A 12,187-nucleotide genomic window follows, 5' to 3' on the forward strand; every position below is an offset into this window, starting at 1 on the left:
TTAAAGTAGATTTAAATGTTTTAGCAAATAACTCAGCAGTAATTTCGAAACCTTACACAATCCATTTTATGACACAAAAAATTATTGTCATTCAAGAAGATTTTTCCTACAAACAGCAATAAATCTATCATTAGTATATACACTTATTTATGGATATTTAAATAAAGTGGCCAATGATAGTGATAAACCGATTAATGCAGAAGGTTAATGACCCAGTAGTCATTACTTTTTAATATCATTGGCCTTTGACATAATATAGATAACGGTATTTAAAAAATTACATAATTAACTCTATTAAAAAATAACAATATTTCCATTTAAAAAAATATGAACAACGCGAATCTAGCGGTAACTTAAAAATGATCTATTTTCATTTTTCCATTTTAGTATTACACTTAACACTACTTTTGGTTTTTTGTGTTAAAATATTAAGGAGTGTGGCTCATTAGAAAGATATTGCAAAATCGGTGATTTTTTAAAAGAATAAAATTTTAGAAATATGTAACTTAATTGTATCTGCATTATTGACAGGTAAAAATTAAATAATTGGCACTTTTGATGCGGTATAACATCCAAATTGGCTAAATATAATCACAAACAACTATAATGTTTACAACTTATAAATGTTTCTTATGTATTTTAAAATCTTGTCAATTAAATATAATGCATTAAATATGACCAGTTGATACTGATTTAAATTTTTAATTTATTTATTTCAAAAACAGCATTGCATTTGCCTCAGGCTATAGTTTTTGTAAAAACCAACTTTGAATATTTATTTTTTTTGTTGTGACATCGCTATCAATCCAGGTAAAAAGTTCCAAATTTGAGTAAAAAGTTTTAAGGTCCAAAAGCAACAGAGGTCAATTAAAAAAGGATGTGATCAGCGCAACATAAATGCTCGCGGCTCATCAGTCAGTGAGTAGAAGAGTAGAAGAGTTCTAAGAGTAGGTTATATAATCGACAAAAAAAAAATAGTAAAAAGTAGTGAGTAGAAGAGTTATAAGAGTAGGTTATTTAATCCACAAAAAAAAAATTAGGGCGCCACTGCTTTTTACAATTACAAAAATAAATCACAGATTAAAACCAGAAGTTCATGTTGAAAAAAATCCTTTTTAATTCATATCTTGCTAAAATCATCCTGTATATATAAGCACTTAATGACTAGACTTGGTTGAGGTACAATAAAAAGTATCATAAGTATAAGACAAATAGGAGCCAGGGGTATACAATTATCCTAAATACTACTTATTAAAATTAAAATAATATTAATAAACAATTAATAAATCACAAAAAAAAAATTAAAAATACAAAAATGATTTTAGTTAATAGATAAACAAAAATATTACATTTACTATTATTTATTTAAAACTATGGGGGTTGCTCGCTTATAAAACGGGGTTGCTTAAAAAATATGTGTATAATTGGTATTTAAATTAAATTTAACAAAAAAACAAAACAAAAAAAAATCAAGAATTACAGATAACCAGATCCTGACTAGCCCTTATAACACAATGAATCGCACTCAGCACCCTCTTAAAACCCGTCATACCATGGTATGCCAGACTAAATACAATTATATGATATTTAAAAATAAAATTAAACAAAATTAACAAACGCACACCCTTAAGAAACTAAAAACTAAAAAGACACGAGTCCTTAGCACTATTTAAAACAATCCTTTCAGTTTAATTTCAATGAATAAGTAAATTAACGCAAGATAGTAACAAAAATATAATGAACAATCTCTAAAAATTACGAATATTCAACTTGTCTTAATTAATTATAGAAACTTATAATAAATATTCCGGAATGTGTCGAGCACATGTTGCATATTCTAGAACATTTAAAAAAGAGACGTTTATTTCTCAGCAAGAAAAAACCTCGACAAGATTTTACGGCCGTCCAGATAAGTATGATTAAGGAATAGTAACTGTAATTTAGTTTTAGTGAAAAAGTCCCATGTCATAAAATAATTATTTATGTAACAAGTCTGTAAAAAAAGGATTTTTATGATTGGGAAATTTGTGAGTGACAAATTTCTTGAGTTTTGGCAATTCCCATAAATAGAAAAAGGGGATGATCGACCTATTATATACGACGAACATAATACACTTTGTCGATTAAATAAGACATTATTTAAAAACAGCCTTATATTGTCATATTGAAACGCTAGTAAGCTAAAATTATTAGTTAATTTTTTAATTATCAATTAGAGAATCGAAGATAGATATACCTGTATTAATAAAAGCATCATTTTAAAACAAAGTTATTGCTTTGGTGTTTTCCTTCTTTTAAAGTAGTATAACCCTATGACCTTCAAGAGCAAAAAACATTTTTTTTTCTTAAATTTTATTGTGTGCTGTGGTGCTATACTTATAAAATGCTAAATTTGCCAGTTAGGGACTAAAACTCGTACCAGTACAAAAAAAAATCCTAATTCTAAATAAATAGACTGATATTATTACTTACATAAATAGTTTTATATGTCATTCCATAGAATGAGATAGGAACTTTCAAGAAGATCTCGTCGGAAGAAACATCGTTTTCTCGCGGTAACTCCTTGGCTTCGGGACTATCAAAATCAAACAAGAGCCTTTCGGGAATTCCTCTTACTCGTGCACAAATTAACAACAAAATCCAATAACATTTTAGATCCATTTCAGAAATTTTTTACAAATTGTTAAGCAATCCAAAGCCCTACACGACCAGCATTATAATGTATATTAACGATTTTTTTCGTTTGGGTTTGTCTTATCGGTTTTAACTATCTATCTAAGTTCAATAGGGCAAAATGTTTAAATAAAGAACAGTATATTACATATGCAACTGCTTATCTTACTTTCTAAAGAGATTACTGTAATAAAATGTCGATATTTCAGCCCGATTTTCGTTTATGCTTGTTGGTAGTAATATGGCCTATTCCTAGAAGATTTTAAACAGGTATACGAAATAAAGCTTTTTACGAATATTATCATTAAACCTAACACCTTTTTAAACGTAAATTAGTGTAGTTAAAAATGACTTCAGTTTTAATGATTGTATATTTATGAGATGTATTGAAATTATGATCAAATAATACTAAAAAGTTGGAATACATATATTTGGAAACCCTAAAACTTTAATTTGTAAAGAGTTATTTCTATTAATCAAATATTTTTTCCTTCTATTTTACACGTGCTGTATAGTTTATTTACACTATGAAACAGTTCGTTTCACCTTTCATTTTAGGGATAAGTATTATGTTAGAGACATACAAAATAAATAATTTAGGCCTGGAAAGGTAAATATTGAACGATTGATCGAATTGATCGAACGATAACTTTCTGCCTCTTATATTCTAGAATCTAGATTATTAGTGTGCTGTGAAAATCGATTGTAAAATTATTAAAAGTGTACAACACACTGATATCTGATCAAAGGTGATATATATTGAACATACATGTGAGTTTTCTAATGAGAGGAATACATAAAAAAATGTATAAAGTTGTTGCGAAACCGGTCAGTACATAATTTTTAATTTTTAATGCCATACAATTAAACTACGTTAATGGCCCAAAAAATTTCAAAAACACGATTTTTGTGAAGCGATTTCAATATTTAATATTTCACGTGCCATAAAGGATACTTTGAGCCAAGGAGTTTGACAAAGAAACGACATTATGGAAAAATTCTAATTCAACCACCTGAAGCTATGACTTACGCCCGGATAACATTACTAACGCTAGTCCACACACAACGTCCATCCTTCACGGGAAAATTTTTGGAAAAACAACTCCTATTGATATTGATTTGCCGTTTATGGTTATATTGCTTTAGAAGCTGAATATAATGCAAAAATTAAATATAGGGATTTGGACAAAAGATTCCAAGACTATAGGAAGTGACTGAGAGTAGTCCAGAAAGGAACAGAACAGGAGTAATTTCGAAAAATCCAATGGAAAACATGTGACTGCAATTAAATAAGAAAATTCACAAATTAGTGCTAAAATTAATTCTGCTATATAAATCACACACGTGATCATAAAAAGCTATATTTAGAATAATACAAGATATAGAAAATAGCACTAAACTTGTTCAAAGAACACTTAAATATAAAACTATGCATCATTACTACGGATACTGTAATAATAATGGCGGAGACATAGCAGAGGTTACATAGGTTAGATGGTGCTGATTTAATGCGATATATAGTTTGTGGTGGCGTTGTGAATAAATAAGATGAAATCAACAAAAAGCTTCTTAGATTTCGTGAGAAACCGCGTCTTGTTTACTGCAATGGTCCTATTACAACTTGAGTACCTAAAAGTAAATAAGGATGTTTGTATATTAGAAAAATAGCTTTTGTTTTGGAGTAATTTGATATGTGTGTGACTTGTTATTGTTATGAAGATATATTGCGTTACGTAAATGACTTTGATTGTCTGTCTTGGTGCAGACCACTGATATAATATATTCTGGTGAGCTACCGAATACTTCTTACAAGCAAAGGACCGCCAGAGAGGTTAATCTTTTTGATCCCTAGATACATGGAGTTTATACTTTTCAGACGATTTCCAATATTTGGGTCGTTTTGGATTAACACAAACTTTTAGAAAACGATAACGATAAACGTATTGAAAAATTTAGCCTTAAATTTATAAGGCAAATACTTATCTGTTACGGTAAAAAATGTTCTGTTTATCTTCTCGCAAGGTCGAGAATTCGTGCATTCTTAACTGCTGGACCCAAATTCTATCAGCAGCTAGAGGTTTTTTGGTGCCAAAAAATACCTTGGCCAAACAAGGTGTATTAAACCGAACGAGAAGAAAAAAATACAATAATCAATCCTAATTATATAAAAATATATTACACATATTATACCTACCTCTACTATAGAAAGTTTCCTATTTTTGATAGGCAACAAATATCTGAGGTGAAACAAGAAAAAGGCATTATAGATACTCGTTTTTGTATTATCTGTTAGGTAGTTTCGGCTTCTATATATACATCATTGCATTTATTTTGTATGTTATTTTATTTATATGAGTTTGCCAATTCAATCAATATTCAGATCGAGATATTTCATAAAAGTAACTTTCTCCAGGTTGATCCCACTTATGTTTAGTTGAATATTACCTACTTGTTTGTTTTTTTGTTGTAGAATTATCTTCGTTGTTTTTGCCGCAAGAGACCAATAATTTTAGGAGAATACTGACAGTCAAAGCAAGCAAGTATACAAATTCTAGAAAATTCAAACTACAGGGATTTAAACTAATATAACCTAAATTGGGGCCAAAATGGGGCTCTTAAACAAGATTAACTACTTTAAAACTAAACACTATAGATAAAAATAATACTCCTTTATTAAATAATAATATAATTCTACTTACGTTTAAACCAAACGTAAGTAGAACCCTAAATAAACCCTACGAATCAACTTTAACTACAGAATACTAATAAAATAGTAGAAAAACTAGGAAAATAATTAACGTATTTACATTTTCATAATAATCTTTTAAATGAATTATGTCCAATACTGTTATCCCATCCTCGCCCGGAGAACAATTTCGCTTTAATCCCATGAATTTTAGAAACCTCATCACAACTGGTTGGTGCAACATTCAACATACTATCACTACAATCAACTTCATCAAATACAATTTCATTATCAATATATTGATTTTGGCTAACAAGTTCATTAACAATATTTTCTCCGACTTGTGAAAAATGTTTAAAGAATTAATTTGAGTGTTGTTTGATTTATTTTTAAAAAATTTGTTAATAAATTGCCATTGTTTCTTTTGGCTGGTGCCTGCATGTTCTCATTCTTTAGGAAAATACTGATTTTTTAATGTTTTTATTTTATTTGTGATTGTACGAAATTCTTGTCATCAATCAATCATCAATGATAAAATACATTACCAGGATTTTTTTATTTCTCTTTTGTATATAAAATCACGTTTTTTCATCATTTCTAGCACCTCCTCATCATTGTTCAAACAGATTTTGTTGTTTTTATTATATCCCAGATCCCTCGAGTTTAACTGAATCCCGTTTTTTGATTTAAAAAAACTTTCTTTTATTTTTAAGTTCTCAAAACAAACTTTAATAGGAGAATTTTTGGTAGGTTCTCTTCCCAACCGGTATGCTAGAAAATTATTTTTTCCTATAGTTACTTCCAGTGTCTTTCCTATGTTGGCATACTGGCAACACCGCGTTATATCACTTAACTGTTTTCGATATCCTTGATCAACCTTGACAGTACTGAATGTAATGTTCACACTGTAATAATACAAATTTCACTTATTTTCTGACTGATTTTTCTTCTGACTTCTTTTCCACAAATAAATAAGTACTTATTTAAACGATTTTGATACACTTCACTTAATTAATTAAAAAAAAATATCGACAATTTACAGGGTTTAATTTTAACCGCATAAACTATGGCTGTGTACACCGTTGCCGTTTTTAACTAACTTCAATAAGAAGTATATTATATTTATAACTATACAGGTTGGTGAATAGAAGACTACATAGGCATTATAAATGGCAACACGGCTTCTTGGGTACTTTCTTATTGATAAGCGACGGGGCGGATCGATTTATTCTGATTTGCTAGTTTCGGAACGGCACATTCAGCAGACCTCATTTTGATGATGATTGCATACTGTTGCGTCTTAACGCGCTATTTACATTTTTTCAAATATTTACCATTATGGCTGTTTATATAACCCCTTCCATAAAAGTTCAATTGATTAAATTGTTTCATGGAGGCAACTGGGCAGTACAATGCAGAGATTTATTCTCAATTTTGAAAATAGACCGATTCCTTGTGACAAAACTTTTTTAAATGCCGTGTCAAATTTTGAGACATCTTTTTGCGTCGAAGAATGTAGAAATTATCACATCAAAGCTCAAGAACCAACTATTGAAAGGGTCCAAGAGATAAAATGGCGAAAAGAAATGGTTTGTAGTGCTTTAGTTTTGGATTCAACACGATCGAGCAGAAGTGTTGGAGAGTAACTGGGTAGGCACCATAAAATTGTGACGAGTATTTGAAAAAAACATGGATACAATGCTGTTTGAGCATGGCATTTTGTGAAAACACATTGGAAATTGCAAATGAAAATGAAAATTTCTTAAAAAATTATTTGTTTTCAGGTGAGTCCTACTTTCTATTGCATCATAAGCGCAATCCTTCCATTGTTCATTACTAGTCTTAGGAAAATGAGCACAGAAGTTTTCAGTTCCGTAAAAGTTGAATGTTTGGGCTGGTACTTTGGGCGACGACATTATTGGGCCATTTTTTATTGATATTGCTTTGAACGCCGAAAAATACTTTGAGCTGCTACAAACCAAGCTCTTTCTGCCGTTCAACTTCTTCCTGATATAAACCTGGAATCAGGCTATTTTCAATAAGATGGCTGTCCTGCTCATAATGCGATTAAAGTAAAATAATTTTTAACAAATATTTCCAGGCCCAGTAAAAAGGCGGTACTGGGCCTGGAAATATTAAATGGCTTCCAAGATATGTTAATTTATCAGCAAACGACTTTTTATTTGTGGGGTTATCTTAAGCAGACTATTCAATTTATAAACATCATAATAGTAAGGCAACAAATTTAGAATTGATAAATCAAACTGGTGAATCTACCAATTCCAGATAAAATGGAATTGGTAGATTTAAAACTCTTTTGGAAGCAAGAAACAGCTTTTACGATAGGCTAACCTTTTGTTTAGCTAAAGAAGGAGGTCTTTTTGAGCCTTTTATTTAAAGAATTAATTGTAAGGATTATTATTTACAGTTTTATTTTCTGATTGTTTATAATGCTTACATTCTATTTTTATTAGAGTTTATATTTTATTCTAATAAGAACAACACTTTAATTTTCAATATGCGATGAACAGCATACAAAAATTTTGTAATTACGAATCTATGCGGATTTCAAGTTACTGCATTAGAAAAATATTACACCAATGCCGCGTAATATTTTTTTAAAATTTTGCGCAAAAGATATAACCCCCACCGACGTCAGACCTTTACTAAAGTAAAATTTAAAATAATCGAGCTCTGATCTCAAAAACCAGTGTATCGTCGCGGCGGCGGCGTTGCAACCTATCGCGTATTAGGAACTTTATATGTATAGTGACACATTCGCCAATCTGTATAGTAAAGTCGAAATTATACCCATTTGTAATGACGTCATTTTTGTTTATCTTTGTTTAGCATATTCCAAACAGCGGCGACAACAAACTTTTGAAAAAAATTGGTGTCTGATGATTATTCATCTTTTATATACTAGGTTATGTAAAATATCCGTCACTGTCAATCAAAAATATTGGTTTGTCAACTTGTTCTTGAAAGTTATTTCGAAAAGTGTTAGATAATCCCTAAAAAAAGATATAATAGGTATAATGAACAATCGCAACTGATGATTTTAAATATATTGGCTTTTTTTCAACTGGAAAAGGAACAAGTCCGAAACGGAATTGCACTTCAAATTGAGAATGTGATACAGCGAGCCGCAGATGCAACAAAATTGAGCACAACAACAATCGCAAATATAAAGAAGAATGGGATAAAATCAGATCAGGATTACGCAGCCCGTATATCTTCCAAGCAAAAGACAGCAAAAACCAAAATTACAACATTTTTGAAACATAGAATTCGGTACACAGTTTATTCTATGTACGCCAGAAAAGAATATCTAATATTGGCAACAATAAGAGAAAAGTTCAGGGAAGAAATTGAATATTTTGAGTTTTCCATTGACTCCTTAAGAAGATGGATCAATAGTATAGGCTTCAAGTGGAAAAAATCAAATAACAGAAAATATTTGATGGACTTGCCAAATATTGTTCATAAAAGAATCAATTTTTTAAGGGAGTATATCAAAAATAGAAATGTAGGTCCGGAAGGTTTTACTCCAGTTTTCATTGACGAGACGTGGATTTTTAGCAAGAGATCATTTCGTAGTAGCTGGCAAGATGACACCAAGCACACGGATTCAAGGAAAAACAGTGAAGGTAAAAATTATCTGGTTATCTTTTTAGATTTTTTTAAAATAAAAACTATTGCCTGCGTAAGGGCCCTCTAACTTCATAATTTCATCTATTTCATAGTTTCATATAATTTCTCTCTAAGGAAATATGAGGGAATTTAACTCCATACACTACTCGCATGTGCATGGAACATTACTTATTAATTATATTAAATTTATGTTCTGGGAGAATGATTTCTAAAAGAAGAGAATTGAATTATCTTTTATTTTTAAGGTCATCGTTATATCGTGGTCCACGCCGGAACCAAAGATGGCTTCATCAAGGGTGCAAATTTAATATTCAAGAGTGGATTAAAGATGGGAGATTATCATGACAATATAAACAGGAAAAACTTCGAAAACTGGTTTAAAACTCAGCTGGTTCCAAAGTCATTTATAATTATGGACCTTGCATTGTCCATTCTGGTTTATTAGAAGAAATCCCGAGAAAATCTTGGACAAAGCAGAGACTGACCAAATGGTTGAAGAAAAAGAATATTGGCTTTCCAGAAAAAGCCATGAAAGATAAAATATGGAGTATTGCACGCAGAAACTGCCCTAGTGAAAAAAAGTACTTCCTTGATGAATATTTAACATATTACCTTTAGGACCCAAAATTTTGCGACTGCCACCATATCATTGCCAGTTTAATGCGATTGAAATGGTATGGTCGGAATGTAAACGAAAATATGATCAATATATTTCCAATTTGAAGGGGTCACCTTCAGAAGTTCTGACTACAGGGAAAGGGTAATAAACGAAATTTCTATAGATCATTGGCAAAAATATGTTTTTCATACAGAAAAGGTAATTGAAAAGGCTTGGGAGGCAATACAAGTGTGTGATGCCTATGAAATTCTGCCACTTGTGATTACGACTGACGATGACGAAGACAATATCTCTGATTTCAGTTCTGACCCTGACAATACTGACGAGATTGATTAAGCTTTTTTTGTTTTAGCAAATTTTATTTTATGATCGTCGTTTAAGTATTCAACCATATCGTTGCAATTTCATTAACTTGGTAATGCAATATGGCGTGTTTTTTTTGAGTTTGTATGTTTTATTTTTTGGAATGGTATTTTCATTTTAATGTGTGTTCAAGCAGCATTTTTTTTCATGAACAAGTAAATTAAATTGTCAGTATTTAAATTTTTCCCAGTGAGTTAAAATAATTTTATACCATTATTCACAATTTTTGTAAGCTTGGTTTTGTTACGTCTACTGCTCGTGCCGAATTCTACTTTTCAAATATATTGTAGATTTAGTTTTTGCGGTCTTTTGCTTGGAAAATATATGAGCAGCGTAATCCTGATCTGATTTTATCCCATTCTTCTTTATATTTGCGATCGTTGTTGTGCTCAATTTTGTTGCATCTGCGGCTTGCTCTATCACATTCTCAATTTGAAGTGCAATTCCGTTTCGGACTTGTTTATGTCCCAATATTTATGAATAATTATAATAATATTTGTTATTTGTTAAGTTTGTTAATAATACAATAAATACTACAAGATTTTTAAAATTTTTTTGGGAATATAAGTATATACACAAATATAAAAATATAATAATATGCTGCTAAAATAAATCATTTATTAATTTCTGAACGTATAAAAATACACAGCAGACTATTAATTTCTGAAGGCGATGGTAGTTTCTAACCTAATATTGATTGGCAAAAATATCTACGCCATACGTTTTTTTTCCGTGGATGACCTAACTACAAATGAGTATAATTTCGATTTTAGCAGTTTAAGCAAGTATTAAACATACCGCTGACCGAAATATAGCCCACTTATTGATCAAATGAAAAATAAAATGGTAATACCCTTAGGGTTGTTCATTAAATGAAAAAAAAAATTAATACAACAAAATATAAAAAATATACCTGAACAATTAACTTTAGGCAAGAGACATAATTTGGATGCAGGTGTTGGTAAAATACTATTACCAGTCCTAATTATGTAAATTCAACAAACACCATAAGCTCCAAAATGAAGTTACAAGATTCTTGCTATAAGCCAATAATAATTACTTAATTATAAAATCAGTGGTGCTTGAAGCTCATTCTTAATATACACCAAGTCACCCATCTTTAAGTCTGGGTGCCTTGTAGTCGCTGTTCGACCACCTTAACACAGGTAGTTGTGATGGCAGCTCTTCTGAATCTCTGAAAAAGAGAAACCATAAGATATCAATAGCATCTAGATTGGGAATAAAATTTTCAAAAAATGATAAGAAGAACAAAAACCATCAGTCAGGCAAAGTTTAGCTAAAACGCTATTCTTATTTAACCTGTGCAATGATGATGCCTATGCAGTTTAATAAATTTGGCATATAGATTTAAAAAAAATGAAAATATATCTATACAAAAAAAATATAATTAAATTTATATACTATGTTAGTGTATAGAAATTGATAAAAATGTTTAAAAAATAATTATAAGAAAAAAAAGCAACGGATTAAATATAAAAATGCATTTCACCCACAAGACATCCACCATAATTTAAATACTAAGATAATTAATTAACAATAAACCTATAAGTGAGCATCAATACTTGTTCTTAAATACATTTACAGAACATGCCTTTAAATCTTGAGGTAGTCGATTGCATAGTTCAACTGCTTTATACAAAAAAACCTTTTAATATGGGACCATTTTATACTTTTCTCTAGTAAAAATGTTATTATTTTTGAAATGTCTAATATTTATTTCAGATTTGAAAATAAATTTATATCTTAAAATAAATAAAAAACAGAATTTCATTAATAAAACCTTGTGGTTAAATCTGGACAGAGCCATACAATATCCATCTGTGAAAACTTAATATATTTCCAGTATAAAAAATATATATAAAAAAGTATATATATAATACATATAGGTATGATTTTATTATTTACATAATATTTATATATAAAGATGTTATGCTTTAACATGACTCAAATTTTAAATCTTCATTAGGCCCATATTTATAGCTGAGGCAATAAACTTTAACTCTTATTTATATATTTTTAATTAAAGGGTTTCTTTGAGTCAAACTTGTTTCTTTAAACTTTGAAAGCAAATAATATTTGACTCTATAGAGATCACAAGAAGATTATGTTGACCCCAATAAATGTATACGATTAAGTCCATATTAATTTGTTCTTATCTCAGTTCTTATGCA

At 29.8% G+C, this 12,187-nt stretch overlaps 1 protein-coding gene across 1 annotated transcript in view; it reads right to left on the reverse strand.

Annotated features, from left to right (window-relative positions):
- Nucleotides 1-2,727, reverse strand: part of LOC126738541 (nidogen) — an 89,281-nt gene extending 86,554 nt beyond the window's left edge. Inside the window, exon 1 of the mRNA XM_050443913.1 lies at nucleotides 2,473-2,727. Within this exon, the coding sequence (XP_050299870.1) occupies nucleotides 2,473-2,661 (189 nt within the window). The 5' untranslated portion in view covers nucleotides 2,662-2,727. The remainder of the gene's footprint in view (nucleotides 1-2,472) is intronic.
- Nucleotides 2,728-12,187: the final 9,460 nt, after the last annotated feature.

Source organism: Anthonomus grandis, chromosome 7 (assembly GCF_022605725.1).
Source record: "Anthonomus grandis grandis chromosome 7, icAntGran1.3, whole genome shotgun sequence".
NCBI lineage: Eukaryota > Metazoa > Arthropoda > Insecta > Coleoptera > Curculionidae > Anthonomus > Anthonomus grandis.